We start from the raw sequence: 18,577 nt of genomic DNA on the forward strand, positions 1-18,577 counted from the left end.
CCACGCACCTCCCAGGTGTGGAGAGAGGGGTGAGAGAGCAAGAAAATCACTTTTTCCTCCCACCAGAAGTTCAATTCAAGACTAGAGGGCCCTGTTTCTGTCCCCAGTGCTTCCCTCCCACCACTCCAACAAGTCAGAGAAGAGAGGATGGGATTGTGAAATCCCAACAATCCTCTCAATAAGCCCATTGCCACGCTGACCTTTCCCCCTCAGCTTCACAGAAACAGCTTCCTCCTGTTTCCCACTAACGCAGTTAGCCCTGAGCTCAAGCTGTGCTTCTGCCTGGAACATTTCAGCGCCACTGACATGCAACTGTAACGACCCTGCCAGCACGTGTGACAGAATTTGTTTTTGCATTAAAGATATAATATTGTTTAGCTTCAAAGTAAAACACTCACAAGTCAGAAAGTTTCCTGTGCAACTTTAATTCATCCCCTGGTGTGTTTATACCCATTATCACCATGTTTAACTACAGGAGCACTTAGTATGTTTTCCAGTAGGACCCCTACTTGTTCAGCGTAGTGGGTGGACAGTACTCCAACAATCAATCAAGGCTAAGCAGGGATAAGGAAATCCATATGATCGCTCCTCCACTTATTGGAGAAGTTGGAAATAGTAGGCAAAAAGACCAAGGAGAGAAGGAAGAACACAGTATTTATGAGATTTTGTATCTGTCACTGCCTCACTGCTATGTGACTAACAGGCTGAAAAAAGGTGCTTGTTGCTAGACATTAACTGCATGTTCTCAACAGAACCTGATATGAAGAAGTGCCTGGCACTCATAACGGCCACTGAATAAAGACATCCAACTCACATTATCTTATGCAGAAACCAGCACAGCATGGAGGCAGGTGAATTTGAATTCTAATTCTGTTCCACCATTGATTATTTTTTGCAACCCCAGATCACATCTTGTTTATTACACTAATTTTACTGACGGGAAAACAATATTCCCTCATCACAAAGAGGTGCTGAATCAATACTTGTGAGCCATTAAAATAATACATTAAGAAGCACCCGCGAAGAAGAACATGCAGAAATTAATAACTATCAACTCAATGCAGTCTTTGTATTGTGTAAGAGTTGCTTAATGAATAGTAAAGATATTACAGAACTCCCTTCCTCTCTCCATTATCATACATCTTCACTACATTAATAGTTTCAGCAAAAAGAAGCAGAAGACTACATAATTAAATATTACCAGAACCTAAATGTGTCAGTGAATGAACTGCTCATATGGCTTGATGTACTTTAGTTTTTAACTTTTGTGCATGACTGGTAACCCCCAAAAAAAGAGTAATCCCTTTTTTTTCTTAACAAAAGGAATCAGGATATTGAATATGTATAGTGTATAGCCATACTTATCCTTACATTTCTTTCCCTTTGTTAATTCTGCTCCGCTTTCCCCTCTGTTAATTCTAAGTAAGGATTAAAAGTTACAAACTATTAATTGTTCCTCACTACACCATCTCCACCCTGCTAGATTTCAGTTTACTCCCTAATTACACTGTTATAAAACTAACAGGTGTTAAGCCCATTTTGCATTGAGTCCCAAAACAAAACTGCATGTGAAAGCAAATCAAGTTGAAAATTTATTACAAATACAGTTGTAGCCATGTATTATTATGTAGCATTTACGCTACCATAATAACAAAACAAAGATTATTGCTAAATAATTCCATTCTCTTAACTTCAGTTCTATAGTCAGCACTAAAGAAACCACCTCATTGTCTTCCAGAAAAGCTGAAGCTGTACACACACTAGATACCTGTATATAACTTAGGCCGTTGATCATAGTGACACTGAAAGAGCATGTAAACATCCCCCTTGAGGGAAAAGGGGTGTTCCCAGTTTCACTTTGAAATACCTTTCTATTTCTCTTTCCATGGGAGACTGGATAAAGATGGAGAGAAGGACAGGTTGTAAAGATGAGGCACCATGACAAAAAACAGCACAGTCTGGAGTAATCACATCTGCATTGCACCCTCCCCTGAAAAATATCCTAAAAGCACTTAAAACATTAAAGAGTTTCTAAGATCAGCTTCACACAGTGGAAATAGCTCCAAAACAAACACACACATGCTTTGTGTGATCACAAGTTCCACAATACAGTAATACCACAGAAACTACCAAGGTTTGGAAAGGCCCTGTAAGGCTAATTTTTTAAATATATTTTTTTAAATTATTAAGAATCTATACCATGAAAACAAATGATCAGCTTTCCTTCTTTCCATTGGCCTTTCATGCAGATTTTACTACAGATGGTATGATCTGCAAATAATATCATTACAAACAGTAGTTGGAAACCACTTCGAAGAGCTGGCAGAAGTGCTTTAAAGGTGAGAAGACTGACCGGTGACAGCAATGTGTTTCAAGCATTAAGTCTTACAATTAAAATGTTTAAGAACAGCCTTCAAAGGTGATGAGCTACACTAGGTTCTAGCAGGTGCCCTGACATGTAATCAAGTACTTCATTTCAGAGGGAAGATTTTGAAAAGCAAGGGTAATTTGTACAGCTTAGTCAGAGCTACGCAAGTTCCTGTGGCAGAAACAGAAGTTCTCAGAAGAAAGATACTTCTGAAACTGAACTTTTTTCAGGAGAGCAAAGCCATTTTTATGAATTTTTCGTAACGATAAAAGAAATCCCAAACTGGAAATATACAATTTGTTTTAATGGACAGCAAAAAAAAAAGTTTTTAAAAAATGAAATCTAAATGTTGAACCTAAAAACTATTGCCAGTATTTTTAAGTCTCTACCAGCACTATTGTTGATAACTCTTCACAATGAGAAGTCATCCCATTCCTATGCTCCAACGTATCCATGGACAGGCACAGACAGGAGTGTTTGACATGACAACAGGCCAGCAGTCCAGTAACATCTTAATTATTTTCGGTGACATCAGCCTAAGCTATTTAGCGGGGAAGTTTTTTAAATTTTTCAGTTAATTCAGGGAAACAGACCTGCCGACAGCAGAACTGCAGGGTCCAACTCCCGACAGTCCCTGCCAGGCCACTGACACACCTCGGAGGGCAGAAACTCCCACCTGACGGCTCGGTGGTTCACTCGGGGCGGCGGGGCCTGCCCGGTGCCCGCTGCCTCCCTCACACGCCTGTCAGCTGAGGACCCTCGCCAGAGGCGGGCGGGGGGCTGAGGGCGTCTCAGCAGGACGGCCAGGCCGGCAGCGGGAGCCGGACCTCTCTCCTTCCTCATTTCGGGTGCGCCGAGCAGCCGCAGGGAGGGGACGGCAGCACCGCGCCGGAGGGCTGCCGCCGCCGGGACACGGCGGGGAGGAAGTAACCGGGGGAGAGCAACTGGCGGGGGAAGGGAACCCCCCCGACCCACGCGGTGGACGCGAGCGGTGGGCGCCCGCTGAGGAGCGCTCCGCCGGGGCGGCGGCACAGGGGGCCGGTCCGCCGCGCCGCGCTGGCTACCCCGGCCCGTCACACCCCCCGCCGGTCCGTCCCCCTCGGCCACCCCTCCGCCTCCCGGGAAGCCCTCCCTCCCTGCCGGCGGCCGGCCTTACCTGCCAGGAGGCTACAGACCTCCTCGGGGATGGCGAGGGCGCCGTGCATGCTGAGGGCGGCGGGGGGCAGCCGGGAGGCTGGGGACACCCTGCGGGCGGGGCTCGGCGTCTCCCCCCGCCACCGGCACCGGCAGCGAGGAAGCAGAGGCCCCGCCCACCGGCCGCAACGGCACGACAGCGAGCCGCGGGGGCGGAGCTGCGAGCCGCGAGGGCGGGGCTTCACCACGCTTTGCGCCCTCCCCCCACGTGAAGCATGCGCTTCACTCCCCTCGCGGTGTTTCCATCAGCTGCGGGGTGTCCCCTTTAGCAACGCCCCGCCGCGGCGAACTGCCTCCCACGTGACCGCTGCCGCCCAGCCATTTTGCGTAAGGGCACCCTGTTGCCAGAATCCAACATGGCGCCCAGCGTTAGTCATCTGCTCGCCTCCGCCCCGAAGCCCACGAGAAGTTGACTATTGGATGAGAATACCCGGAAGCTGCTCTCTGGTCCATTGATTGTCCCGCCCAAGCGGGAGGCCCTTCCCAGGCCGGGGGCTGGCGGCCCGCTCTCCTCTCACACGGGTGGGTGGGGTGGGAGTGGGGTCCCTGGGTGTGAAGGGCAATAAATTTTGGACCAAATTTCTTTCAAATATCTTTCTAGCCTTTATTCGGAGCATGGTGCTGACCGTAGCTCACTTGTTAGCAGGTGGGATGGTGCTGCTGACAGAATGAGGGGGAAGAACATCAGCCCTGGTGTTCAGCAGGGCCCTGCTGGTTTCCCCACTTATCTTCCCTCTCGGCCCGTTCCCATTACCAGTGGCAGGGTTTGGGATTTGGGGTTGGGTTTGCAGACCACAGCCTGGCTTTATGCCACTGTGGTGGGAGTGTCCCAATGGTCACAGCTGGCAAAATCAAGCCAGGGAACTTGAGGAGAAAATCACATGCACAAAGGTGGCATGCAGTGAAATAAGAAATGGAAAGTGAAGCAGTGGGAAAGGGCCTGTTGGTATTGGCCTCTGTTAGCACAGATGTGTGGGCCAAAGAAGGAAGGGATGCTGTCCCAAGCAACGCAGCTGGGCTGTTAGAAGGGCTGACTGTAGAAGTTCTGTTTATGGGGCACCTTTGATATATTTTTCCCCGCAAATCCCTAGTCATATGTATTTGGAGCACATTAGTGATGTAATATGTTTAGTGTAGAAATAGTCAAAGTAAACTTCTAGCATGTGCATTTGTGACCTTGGTGGTTTTGGCTATATCTATGTTATTATTACAGAATATGTGTTTGTGTTAGAGCTACAGTTATGTCAGCACATCTGTGTGTCATACCAGTGTAGAAAAAACAGCAAGAAAAAGAAGTTATATTTCTGAAAATTCACCTTTAGACCACGGTAATTTTATTAACACTTGTGGCACAGCTGGCAGTACAGCTGTATCAGTCAGGTATTAAAACAGTTTTGTACTACTGCTTCATGTAGCTGTGCCAGCTGAAGTCTGCAATGTAGATGTGGTGTTAGATTATATTGTTCTCCTGACCTCTCACATCTCTTTTAATTACATGGAACAACTCGTTGCAAATACATCTGGGTTTTCAAAGCATTGCCCCTTTATTACCTGATTTTATGGCCATCTTGACTGAAACACAAGCAGTTAACTAACTGACCTGTATAATGTTGCATAATGATTTTTATGTTAGTTATCCAATTTCAAAATAAACATGCACATGCATCTGGGTGCATATCTGTATAAACAGATCTTGCCTCTTTATTGTATAAATACCTACTACTCTTCTGGTACAAGAATGTGTTTGATTAATTTTCCTGTGGTTCGCAAGAAGGGCTTTCTGGGCTTACGTTAAATTACAAATTTCAGATGTGCAGTCTTGGGAAGCTGCCATAAGGACTGGGAAAATGGCTTGCAGTCTAATTTGCTTGCCCTTTTTCAGGTTAATCATAATCCTACTTTCTTGTGTTGACTTTATGGCTCCATCCATTTCTGTTCCAGAAATGAGTCAAGGGTGTCACTTGAACTCTGTTGTAGTCTTTGTTTTGAGATCACTTTTCCTGATAATTTATTCCATATGTTTACCATTTCTGTGAGCTTTCCCTGCGTTTCAGAACATAAAATGAGAAGAAAGAACTTACCCTTATTATTTCCCACCCCCCATACTCTAGTCACTCTATTTTTTTTCTGAAAGACCTCCTTGTTATTGCACTGAAGACCAGCCCATCACACAGTTAGCAAGATTTGTGACCCAGGCCTATTTTAAGCCTTGTTAAGTTCCAGATTTACTCATAGTTCCCTAATTTTTAAATCTACCACTAATAGGAAGCATAATTCAAAACAGACTCCTTCACTGAAACAAGCCTGGCTTCAGCACCGTTGCAGCCTGGTTTCTGAAGATTCCATAGCTTGTACCTCATTGAAACCAGACACGCCGCTTCACCTAATCAGGGCCATAGATCAGGGGTTCTTGATTTGTGGGTAGCAACGCCACAGGGAACACGCAGAAGTTTATTGTCCTTCTGTTTGGGGAGAGCTACAAAAAGAGGCTGTTCAGGAGGAATAGCCCACCTGAATCTGCAGAAAGCTGTAGGAAGAATAAAGTTTCCCGTTCTGGAGCAGCATCACAGCCGCCTTGCCCCTGAAAAAATCCAACATATCCAGAGTACTGGGAAGTCCAATGTTTTTCCATTAAATGTTCCACTTTTCTGCAGCCATATTTTTAAAACTTAGATTCTAGGGAGATGAAGGAAACAGGACCTGCGCGCAGCTGCTGCTGGTTCTCTACATGTCCTTTAATAGAAAATTAATTGGGTTACAGGGCATGCTGCCCACACTGCTCCCTGCACTATTTCATACAGGCAGCAGCAGCCTTGTTGAGACGACACTGTGTTCTCATCTGTTCATCCCGTTGGCTGTCTGTCTTCTTTAGACAGATTCAAAACAAAATAGCTAGTCAATAATCAGAATATGTATAATTTTAAATTATTTAATTACATTAAACAGTAGTTGGCAAAGATTTCTGGCATGCACATATAGCTGTTAAATGGAAAGAGCACAGACTTTCTTCACAGAAGCACTTTCTTTGCAAAGAAATACAAAAACTTCTGGGTTTAAAAAAATCAGAAAGTTATGTTATTGAATCACAGTGCTCTAAACATGGCAACTCTTTATGTATTTGACCATGGTCTCTGCACTGAAGAAAAGCTGTGGTGCCTCTAACAGTGGAAAAACATATTGTGAACTCCTTGTCCTCTGGCAAAACACCATAAATGTTTTCTTAGGATTTGCTTCTACTGCTCAAATTAAAATTATTTCCTCAGAGGCAGATACGTTCAGGACATCACAGCAGTTGTTTTGAGAATAGGTTTACAAATTTACTTCGAAACATAAAGAAGAGCTAGTACTTCATGTAATAACTCATTAAAATTTTGTGTATCCTCTTCTATTCAGAATCCATCTCCATGAAAGCTTCCTATTTTGCTGTTCTCTTACAGGTGTTTCATACAGAAAGAAAATCTTTGAAGCATTCAAGTCTTGTTTGCATAGTTGGGTTGCATTGGCTGTACTTTGTTAGGATGTGGAAACATGGTCTTGCACTTAGAATTCAGCCCATTGAATTCAGCCCATTGAACATAAGCTGAATACGTTCTTCAATTTATGGGATGCTTTGATGATCACAAATGGAACTGAAATGTACTCAGTCAGACTGTAAAAGTTTTGAACACTGAGTGCTTGTTTATTAGGTTATATGATGAAAAATTGCTACAGCAACCTTTATTCTACTGTTTGGAGACTTTGGTGTCACTGTTTCATGATCTGAGTTACAAAACTGATGTACTTTTCTTTGCGAAGGTGACCTGCCATTTTATGGAGTACTTCCCAGGTTGGTACTGTCTTGCTCTGAATGTCGCTTTCTGTAAGCTTATTATTTTGAGACTGTAGCCTGAGAATAGCAATTCCCAACAGGTTTAAAAACACATGCCAAGAAATACAAGTCATTCCTTTCCATCTCCATGTTTTTCCAGCTATAAGACCACAGAGAGGTGCTGAACTGAACAAGATCAAGAATGGTCCCCTAGATCATTTGCCATGCACTGTATCATGACTACCTGCTCAGCCTTCAGAACTATTATTTCTGATGCTGAACTCTTCGCCTTTCCCAGTAAGGAGCAACAAGGGCATGATTCTTCATGTTTGTACTTGAATATATTCTAGCAATGTCTGATTTTACCTAAGAATTACCTCTGGAAAGAAAGATGGGTGTTTACATTATCACAACTATAGGATAATAAATATAACTTTGAATGATGTTGTAAGAAACATTTTTGCATAAGCATTTCTTTTTACCTGAGCATCCATTAGCTTGTATAGGATTGTGCATTATTTGGTATTTTATTAGACCAAAAATATTCTTTATCTCAAGTACAAGTTCAGTGTCTTGTTTAAGAAAAATTTTATTAAGAAAACTCACATCGGATAAAGGCTTCAGAGTTTCACTAAGGTCCTGTTTTGAGCTGATTTTCCAGCTGGATTGATTCAAATGGAACATCCTGGAAGTTAGTTTTGGCACAGGTGTGAGATTTCAGTGGACATTTTGTCTTGCTAATGTTTGTGAAAGCAAGCCAAAGATAACTCCCCAAGTATCACAGAAGACAACCTTTGCTGCTCATCATGCAAATAGTTCCAGTGAAGTGTGGAGACGACCAGCTGAATAAGAGTTACAAGATTTCAGCTTATACTAAATCCATTTGTTCCTGTTTGTGTCTAGCCCTTTGTTCTTAGATATCTTAAATACCAAAGGAATGAAGACTCTTCCTCTCTCTGTTTCTCCTCTTCAAGATGTATAGAGGTGCCCTGATGGGTCTTGTGCAGCTGAGTATGGTTTTAGGAAGGAAGTGGGGAGGGAAGCTCTGTTTGACTGGACTTAATAATCAGATCTTACATAAACTTTACCCCCTATATAACCTCAATATATAATGAATATTTTGGAGCAATGAAGAGTCTTAATTACCCTGGGGTGGCTAAACATGGATAAACATCATGTTGCATTGTCCAGAAGTAAAAGCAGTATTTCATCATTTTTTGAAAGACAGATGAAATAAAATCTAGGTGCCCTCTAACCTAAATTTAGTGTTCTTTCTAGTTCTTTCAGCCTTGTTAACGATATAATGCATTGAGTCATATTTTAAACAAATTATACCGTAGGTAATTAAATGAATGAAAAATAGTTTTCCATGCATTTCTATATGAAGATCCTATATTCTTTTCCTATTGCAGTAACATCACTTCAATCCCCTGTGCCATGAGGCACTCACCATCATCTGTGCCACTGCCCTCTTTTTTTTCCTCCATGCCTCTTACTCCATTAGTGAGGAAAGAGCAGCATTTTCTGTTGCCAGTTCGGAGGGATTGCTGTGCTGTTTGGCCTGTCAGCACACTTCTGCTGGTCGAACAGCCTGCAAGCCAAACAGAATAGGTGCCTTCTGAGCCCGGGTGGCAGTCTTTTCTGCAGTGGTGTCATTAGCTTGGCTCTCTGTCCTTCATCTAGCAGCTGCTTTTCAAGAAGTTTTTAAGAAGGTAATATCTGGAGGCTATATCTACCAGATAGAGCAAACGGATTTTAGGAAGAATCAATATCTGGACAGGTTTTCTTGGATAATGAAGCAAAAAAAATACTACTTTGGAGACTCGGAGGTAAGTTTGACAATAATTAGCAGAAGCTTTGAGGCACAGCCAGCTTAAGTGTGCCTGTCTGCTAGTATGTGTTTTGTGAGCAGCAGGGCAATCCCTTTTTAAAAGTTCCCTCATCTGTACATTGTAGAAGATGTAGTAACAACAGATTTGCAAGAAAAAAAGGGGTTTCCAGGGTTGCAAAACTTGTGTGTAATGTGACATTTCCCTTCACAGGGGAAATAAAACAATCCCTTTGGTTTAAAGTGGAACTGAATCAAAATCAGCATAAAATCTAAATAAAATTTCTGCAATAAGCTACAGAGTACTGGCTCGCAGCCTCTGAATTGCCAATCTTTTAACTGAAATAAAGACAAAGAACTTCCTAAACAGGTGGCATTTCTCAAAGTGACACACTGAAAGCCTTCAAGTAAACATGAGTGAAGTGGTAAGCTAAGAGTTAAAAAAGTTAGAAGGAGCTGCTGTGTTATTTTTATTTTTAAGAAGTCAAAGTGCGCTTTAGAAGAGTGCTTCCCTCAGCCTAAAAAGATGAATATATGGATTCTTGTTGTCTGAATTCAACATTGTTTCTGGGGAACAGAGACGAAAATCCTCTTCAGGCTCACATAGAAAGGACTGGACTAAGTGAAGCAGATGTACAGACTCATTTCTTGCCATGCAAACTCATTTTCTCTTCTTTAAAGTGATACATAGATATGTAAAATATCATGCCGAATAAGAAGCATTTGTTGTTTCCACTAGAAATTGCATATGATCCCATTTTATTGAACTGCTCAACTGATAAACTTCACCTTGATGGATTTAGTTTAAGCTGTGAATTATTATTTTGTAAAATAGAGAACCTTGAAAAACTCCTGATGCAAATACACTTTATTTATAAAGTGTCTTCTGGGATATCACATGGTTTACAGTGAGACTACTCAATTAATAAAATAGCTTTTCTCAGCAACTATTTCTACAATAATGTCCATAAACTACAGTGTGCCTGGCTAAAAGTATTCCAAGACAATCACAGCAATATGCTAAAGGGGGTAAGCAGACCCCAAGCCAATATTGTCTCACTTTTTTTTCTTCTTAATTTAATAAAAAGCTCTGAATACAGAGACTGATGAATTTTCAAGTTCTGACTGACGGGTTTTCAATTGATCTTGGTACTTTATAGCTCCCTTCACTTGTGCAACTAAGCACCGTAGTAGCCCAACCAAAACAGAAACCGTATGAGGTAAAGAGGAGTTATTACCCCTAGGCTGTAAAAGGAGCACCCAGGAGAAGTGGCTTTGCCAGGATGACAGGGGAAGTATGTGGCAGCATGTGGAAATCAGCCAGATCACAGAAATCCCAAACAAGTGCATCCACTACTGGGTCATACCACCCCTCCAGCAAGCCACCGTAAAATCCTTCAGCTGTCACTGGCTCACCGGAAGATCATTTGATTCCTGTCCTTTCTGTGAAGGGTTTTATGTATAGACTTCTTATAATTCTTCAGTCCCAGACTGAAAATTTTGGGACTAACATTTTAGGACTAACCTACATCTCCACCAGCTGGCACAGTGCAGTCCTGCTAGCTTGGCAGAACTGCCTCCATCGCTGTTTTTGCAGCTTCTTATCTTTTCCAGGCATGAGTCTGATGCTAACATAATCAATGCTGTCAACAGCTAAAAAGCTAAAAAAGTTAGGAGACTGATATGTTATAGTTCATTTAAGAAATCAAAGCACACTACGTAAGACTCCTTCCACAGGACTCTGCATTCAGTGACACCTCTATGGATCTTCCCACATAGGTAGCTCCTGGCTTCCACCATGATGTGAAGACCCACTTCATCCTCGCCATCCATCTCTCCTTGCCGTTCCCAGTGAGGCTGCTGACCTGAACACCAGCTGCCAGTACTGTAATGTCTGCTGAGCAAACGTCTCCAGGATGTATAAAGCATATAAATACATAAAATACAAAACTGTTGTGCTTTCATCTAACATTGATAGGCATTAAAGATCCTAGACCTAGACACTGACAAATAAAACAAAATGAGACTAGGGCACAGAAGGCAGTCTCAGGGCTTCCCAATCAACTGCTGGTAAGCTTGATTTTGCCCAATACACTGATCCATCTTACCCATTTCTGCTTAAAAGTTTATCAATGCAATTATTCCTAATGAAAGTATTAAATACAGTGCCAAACTCATGAGCCAGAGGGCTGTTTTTTTCAAATTTTTCATTACCTACTAAGTAAATTAATTAATGCAAATGAAACTCTAGTGTCATAAAACCACATCCTGCTCTAAATGAAGACAATGGCAAAACTGTCATTGACCTCCATGGGAACAGGTTCAGGCCCATAACTTTCCTATATTGTACATTAAGCGACATAATCAGAAATACTATCTTCTCCCATTGAAATGATATATAGATATAGCATGACAAGTAGCAGCACAGGGACTCATCTGATGGCTGTAATTAGAGGTTTTTAATGACAGGTTAGGTATGTTTAATATGCAATTCCACATTGCTCTTACACTATCAGATTCTATTCAGGATCTTTACGCATAACATAACTGAATTCAGAGGCAGATGAATGTTCCTGATATTTCAAATTCAGCAGTTTTGCTGATTTAGCACCTCTGAAACATGCACCATGTGGTGAACAAACACTGCAAGCAAAGATGTTTTCCACTGAGATTTGTCAGGGATTTAAAACATTAACACCTTCCTGGTCTCCTTACAGATAGAAAAAATGTTGCTTTCTATTTAGATACAGAGAGCTGTGCAATCATTCTAATAGGTATCATTTAATTATCTCTGAGGAATTTAGGTGTGGAGCCAACTCCATGTATTAGTTAATAACCAATCCATTACTTGATTAACAGACTTACATGAAGAAAGCTTATCATCCATAGATTTGTCTGCTTGGAATTAAGTCAAAACAAGATATTGAAAATATAGGGGTTTTTAGGTTTCAATATCTTACAGAAAAACCATTGTGCCAGATTACAATGAAATGTTCTGAAGAATAATACATGTCTTAAAAATAACAGGTACTCTAAGTGTGTAAAAACAATATAAAAATAACCCAAGGCACCACTAAGTAAGCATGAGTCAGTGCTTCCAGTAAATTCATGGCAACTGCAAGCAACAGGAAAAGAGTTGTCTAAAAACATTGCCATCTTACTGTAAAGACTTGATCCAGAGGGTTTAAATGTCTCATGTATATAAGTTTGCCAGTTCATATCCATTTATACAATTACCTTCTCTTGGGATTTTTCTTTCTCCCCCCTAGTTATCAGTAGCTTCTTCAGAAAGTCATCAGTGCCTGATATAGCAAGATTTAGGAATTATTCTATAAGCTTCTTCTCTTGACATAGTGTTAGGAGTGTATTTTGGCCTGGAAGCCTGAAGCTAAATACTTCAGCATTCGTAAGCCATGCCAGGGATTCTTGGAAACACCTGCATCTTGCAGTTATGCAAATGCCTTTGAGGTATGTCAGAACACTGTTTATTTGCACCATACCAACAGCATGTCATCTGAATTAATTTTCACATTCTTGTCCTGATGGGACATGGCTCTGAATATAAAAATTGACATATGAGAGTGCTGTGTGGTTAAAGAGGTATTGATGCTTTCCCAAAATTACCCAATAGATCTTTGCTGGCCAACAAGATGATTAAACTAAGATACCTTTGTGAGTTTCAGATTAACAACCCCAATTCACAGATGTATTTATTGTTTCACGGGCATGCATCAAGAGATGCATCCAACAGTGATGTGAATGGGTTGAGAGGCAAAAATACACCAGTATTTGAGTAGTATCACAGTCTTAAATAAATGCAATACATCAATGCTTCTCAGTGCTGTCCTGCACGACAGCCTACACTTTGGGCTGAAAACCCCTGCAGGCAGGTCCTTCACTCCTTCTTCAGCAAAATCAGGTCACTTGGAGGGCAGGAATGAGGTGGGAGAGCCCATGTTCACCTGTAGTCCTTCAAAGCATCACTAATGTTTTGTTTAAAAGGTTCAGTAATATAACAATAACAGCTGGTTCTGGAATCAGCATCAGAGAAGATTCAGAATACATCACTTGTACCTCAGGAAGGCTGTGGCAAAGTTTGTTCATTTCCTGTGTTGTGGCTTCATGACCAACAGAGCTGAAAATTGTGTTACTCAGAAGATTATTCTTTTCCTCTTGATTTCTGTCTCCTCCATATGTATTTTTCTTTTGGTTGTGTGACACTAGCAAAGTAAAACCTTCAGTAGATGGCTTATCTGAAAGCAAGACTGTAGGAGGAGAATCTGATCTGCACATTTTTGGCACATTTCATTCCATACATTTATCTGAAAGAGATGGGTACGGCATACTGGTAGGCATAGTACTTTTATCACACAGCTGTCTAGCTTTATGTATCAGCTTTCTATAAAACAGAATAAATAATGGTGTCAAGGTGAGCTTTTTCTTCTAGATGTTCCTAAATCAAAGAGGGAAGTTGAGGAGCTAAGATGGTGATTTGCTTTCACTGCAGGGAATATCCCTGTTACTGGGTATTGCTTGCAAAAGGGTACACCTTCTCTGAGGGACATGGGAAGTCCTGCCAGCCCAGTAGCCTCTCTGGACAGGAGAGGATACCAAGCAAGGGACTCCAAGTCATGTGGGTCTTGCTAGTGTATGGGGGACTAAGCAGGTAGTTGCCTTTGGTCTACTCTTTTACAGAATATATCACCTTCTTTCTAAATGAGTACTTTTGTGGTTTTGTCTTGTGGTTGACTATGAGCTCTGAGAGGTTTGTTTGCAGGCTGGCACATATGAAAGATCCTGCTGTCTCCACTGTGGATTCTTTTAAGTCCTACAACTTTTGAACGCACACTTCAGCCTTTTCTTTGTCCAGAATTTATGGGATCTTCTCTCCTATTCATCTTCATATTTTCATGAACTTTTAAATAATTTAAGTATCTGTGTAACATTTGCTTATTTCTAATCAGGTCAAAACCAAAAAGGTTCAAAGACAGTATTGGGTACATGCATAGACATATGCAAACAAATGCATAGCACATTCTCGGGTGGCTCTGTTACAATGGCATGTTGTGGAGAGTAGCTGCCTCCAGGAATTGCTGTCCAGTTCCATGTTTGAGGCTGAACATATTATCTTTAATTATAATAAAATCGCTACCTGTTTTTGTTACAGCTTTTGCCTGACCACATTCTAATGTGCCCATGGCAAGGAAAATATTGTTTCCATTCCAATTGGCATAATGAGAAAATAAGTTCAATGTATTGGCTTTAACACAGTATTTATCAGAAGATTATCTTTTGAAATTGTCAGTTTATGGCATGATAATTTGATCTGGTACTTGAAACCTGTCAAGTTAAAAGCAAGCTTTCTTCAATAATCATATTCCTTTTCACTTCACAGGTGGGGCCTAATAAAGTGAACTACTGAAAAGTATTGAGGCAATAGGAGGCTTGGTATTTCAGTAAGTGCAATGAAGACTGCATCCCAAGAAATTGCTTGGCAATGTTTTCCATATACAAGCTTTCTTCGTGAGTACCTCCTCTCCCTTACAAATCGGAAGGCAGAAGACTATTGAGCAATAAAGGATGGAGGGGAGGGACATGGTAGCATAACTAATAACTAGTAAAGGTATGGGTGATATCTAAATATTAATACGAAACCTTAAATATTGGTGCTAGTCCAGTATATTTTGTTGAATGAGATGTAGTCTGGTTTGGCCTAACTTGTCCAGCTGACTGTGTTCCAGCTCGCAAGAGAAAAGTCTTTTCAATATAAGTACCCTAAGTGGTAAGATAAACTCTAATAATAGTAATAGGTGAAGTGTTATTCCACCTCAGGGAATGGGGAGGTAAAAAAGTTAATTGTTAGTTCTAAAATAAAGCCCATGGAGCAGCTGTTTCCTTGTTTCAACTGGGGGCATCAAACTGTTGACAATGATACAGGTTGAGACAGTCAGCATGAAAATTATAGAATTCTTTCCAAATATTAATTTGCCTAATATACTGTCCAATGAATTACGTTCTGATGAAACATAGCGAAAGAAAGCCTTCTTGTAGAAGCTAAGACTTTCATAAATCTACCTAATTCATTCCTTCATTCTAATTAACAGGACCAAGGAATAATACCAGCTTTTTTTCCCACTGGTTAATCAAGAAATTATATCTACCTGTAATAAGACAACACAGTATGCGTATAAATAGCAGTATCTAAGATATCTCTGATCTTACCTGCAGCATTTACCCTATTCTGATGCCAGAGCCAACTAGATGTTCAGAAAAAGAAAACAGGAACAAAGTGACCTGGCAGCTATGCAAAATTGTTTGGAAGGGCCTCTCACAGAGCTTGAGATCATATAATGAGATTTTAATTGCCACCTTTGTTTCTTGTGACTGTGCCCCTTGCCAAAGGGGGCTTAGAACAATGGCAGAGAATCCCCCTTTACATGGGGAATTCTGCACCTTATTTCCACCAGATTGCTGAAAGGCAGCTAGGAAATGCTTCATATCATAGAAGTTAATGAAAGAATTTATGTGTTTTAAACTGTTTTTTAAATTTTTATGTTTCTTTTCCTCCTACAAGCACTGACCACATATTCCAGTAATGCACTTGAAGGTCTCTTTCTCAAATGTGAGATAGCTATAGGTATAGGTATAGATATAGATATAGATATAGGTATCAGTATAGGTATAGATATAGATATATTTATGTGGAAGTTTTATCTTCTGGCCTTATGATCATTTCAGGTAAAACAAATCCTGGTGACTTTTTGCATGCACAAATTAGTTCCTGATTTAAAGTGCTCTAAATAATACCCGAGACAGTTAGTGGTGTATTTTAGCCTTTGAGAGGGAACAGTGGTATCAAACACTGAAGTAGCTGTGAATCTGTGATCTCCTGGGCAAGGCCTTGCTGATCACTGAGTTCATGGCACAAATTTTACTCAGACACAGGGTACATGGAAATATTCTGTCAAAATGTGTTATTATTTTTGTTTAAAATCTGTTTCATTATGCTTGTGAAATGCAATAGTCAAATGCTGTAGTAGTCATAAAAACACAGAACTATTTAGGGCTATTTTTCTTTCTTGGGCAAAAGAAATCACAATTACATATTAAGATACTATCTTTATAGAATTTTAAGGGCAATAGCCATTAATTATAGATTCAAAATTCTGTTTATACAATCTAATGCTTTCTTTAAATGTGATCAGTTGTCCACATGCAAATAATGTTTCTGTATTACTTTCCCCTGCTTGTTCTGTGGCCAGTGATTAAGAGAAAAAAAATACAACCAGAAAGTACAAATTCAAAATATTTTTTTAAATGTAAAATTTTAATCTTATGGTTACCCCTTTTTAAATGGACAAAGACCAGAGTCCATTATCCTGAAGAGTTTTGCCTGGATCTGTACAGCATGTTCCACGTCACTGAAAACTCAGCATGCCATATTACAGTTTAAGTAAAGAATCAATGTTTCCAAATCTTGTCCAAATTTGTTTTTCATTTAGCACGGCTTATACCTGTAGATGCAAAATCATTATTTTGAAGCAAAACTTACAGGATTTTTTTCCATGTTGATTGTTCTTCGCTCATTTGATCTTCTTTAAATAAACACCATAAACTGTGTGTGTAACAGAGAACTGTCCATCCCATGTTGAACCATCTTGAATAACCAGATGCAGTTTTCTTGGTCTTTGGCAATGACCAATATTTTGTACTTCAGAGGAGGAACAGAAACTTTGCAAATTCATACAATCAGCTAGCTGACTTTGTGCAATGGTCATCTGATGCACTGATACATGGGATTTTAGTAACACATCTCATTTAAGTTGTATGGCTTTGATTATAATGCACACTCAGTAGGCTGACACTGTAATACATGAAGTATATTTTCCTTTTATTCATTTTTCTGAAACAAAAATATTAGAACTCTAGGGACTGGCAGATGGCATGTAGTAAGCTAAATTCTGTGCAAATTCTGTAGCATTTTTAAAAGGATTTAGGCATTGATTCTCTCCAGATCTTATGCTTAAATTATTGACACAGCAAAGGTCCACTTTAAAAATGGATTTAAACAACTTCAGTGGCATTGACTTATAACAAAACTTAGGATCATAACTGCTCAAAATACATCTAAAAAAGAGTCTCAAATCGCACAACACTGAAGACAGAGATTGCTTGCTGCTTTTAAAAATCTGGGTCCAAATTTGAATGAGTGCCTAAGTAAACATTCAGAACTTGGTTCATAAACTAAACTATGGGAAATCTGTCCTGAACAACACCAGAGTTTTTGCCTACTAATATGCCCAAAGGTGTGCCTGGAGTCATTAGGGAACAAAGACCTGTCTGAGAAACATTATGAAGATTAATAACTGTGCATACAAGATTGGAAAGGAGCAAGCAGAGGGCATATTTCTTATTGCCTGTATCTATCTGGGACTGGGGTGAAAAATAAATCAAATCCAGAAAGGTTTTCAAAGAGGTTTTAGAAAAAATTAAGAGTTGTAGTGGTGGGGAGGGTGGGGGGCGGGGGGCGTAAGAAGGGGGGTAGAGTCCCAGTATAGGTACAAAGAATCTTTCTTCCTACCTCCTGGGATATTTGAAAGATGTAAGACCTGTTCTGAAAGCTGTAAGCTGACAGTAAAGTACACATGCAATATTTTCATATTCATTTAAGTAACAGAAGGAATTTTTGCAGGTATCATAGACACTGAGAAGTCTATATTTTGAAAGTTTAGTTATATAAGATGATGAGATGCATTAGAATATGCTATCTGCTTTTTGGCCATTTTGTTTTTCAAACTCATCGACCCACTTAGGGAATATTTGACATACCTATGTGTAAACAGAAAACCTAGTGGAAGGCTCACAGCCTCCTTGCGTCTTTATTCCATTGCACTTGTAAGACACTAGGCACTAAATAAATGGAACAATCTTTTGTTCTTACACCTAGGAGACAAACAAATAAGGACAGGTGCATGCAGCGCAGAGTGAGAAAGTAGTTTGGGAATGCTTACAGAGAAAGGTTGGATTTCATGTTCCAACACACAATACCTTCTCAGATGGCTCATCTCCAGCTTGGAAGGCTCAGCCCTGTGGGATATACTGCAGAACTTCTGGAACAAAAAGAGAGAGATGTATGGATACAATGTCAGAATCATGATTGCAATTACTTGGCTTGAACTCTTTAAAATTGCTCAGGTCAGAGGTAACAAGATAAAGGGAAATTGATTCAATCAGTTTTAAAGCAGTTTTCCTGAGTTACTGTAAAAAGTGCTTGACTGCTTTTATCCCTTTGGTTAAAAGCAATGTAAAGAAGAAGTATCTGCACTTCACAGGGTCTTATTCTTCAGACCAAAGTCATCTAGAAGAGCAAATCCAGAGT

At 40.5% G+C, this 18,577-nt stretch overlaps 1 protein-coding gene across 3 annotated transcripts in view; it reads right to left on the bottom strand.

The window, feature by feature from the left end:
• Positions 1 to 3,792, bottom strand: part of SKAP2 (src kinase associated phosphoprotein 2) — a 119,742-nt gene extending 115,950 nt beyond the window's left edge. Inside the window, exon 1 of one of the 3 annotated variants that reach the window (XM_075083109.1) lies at positions 3,525 to 3,792. In XM_075083109.1, coding sequence (XP_074939210.1) covers positions 3,525 to 3,573 — 49 coding nt within the window. In that variant the 5' untranslated portion in view covers positions 3,574 to 3,792. Of the gene's footprint in view, positions 1 to 2,961; positions 3,460 to 3,524 lie in introns of those variants that run through there. The other 2 variants (XM_075083107.1, XM_075083108.1) reach the window with 2 other exon arrangements.
• Positions 3,793 to 18,577: the final 14,785 nt, after the last annotated feature.

Source organism: Phalacrocorax aristotelis, chromosome 2 (genome assembly GCF_949628215.1).
Source record: "Phalacrocorax aristotelis chromosome 2, bGulAri2.1, whole genome shotgun sequence".
Taxonomy (NCBI): domain Eukaryota; kingdom Metazoa; phylum Chordata; class Aves; order Suliformes; family Phalacrocoracidae; genus Phalacrocorax; species Phalacrocorax aristotelis.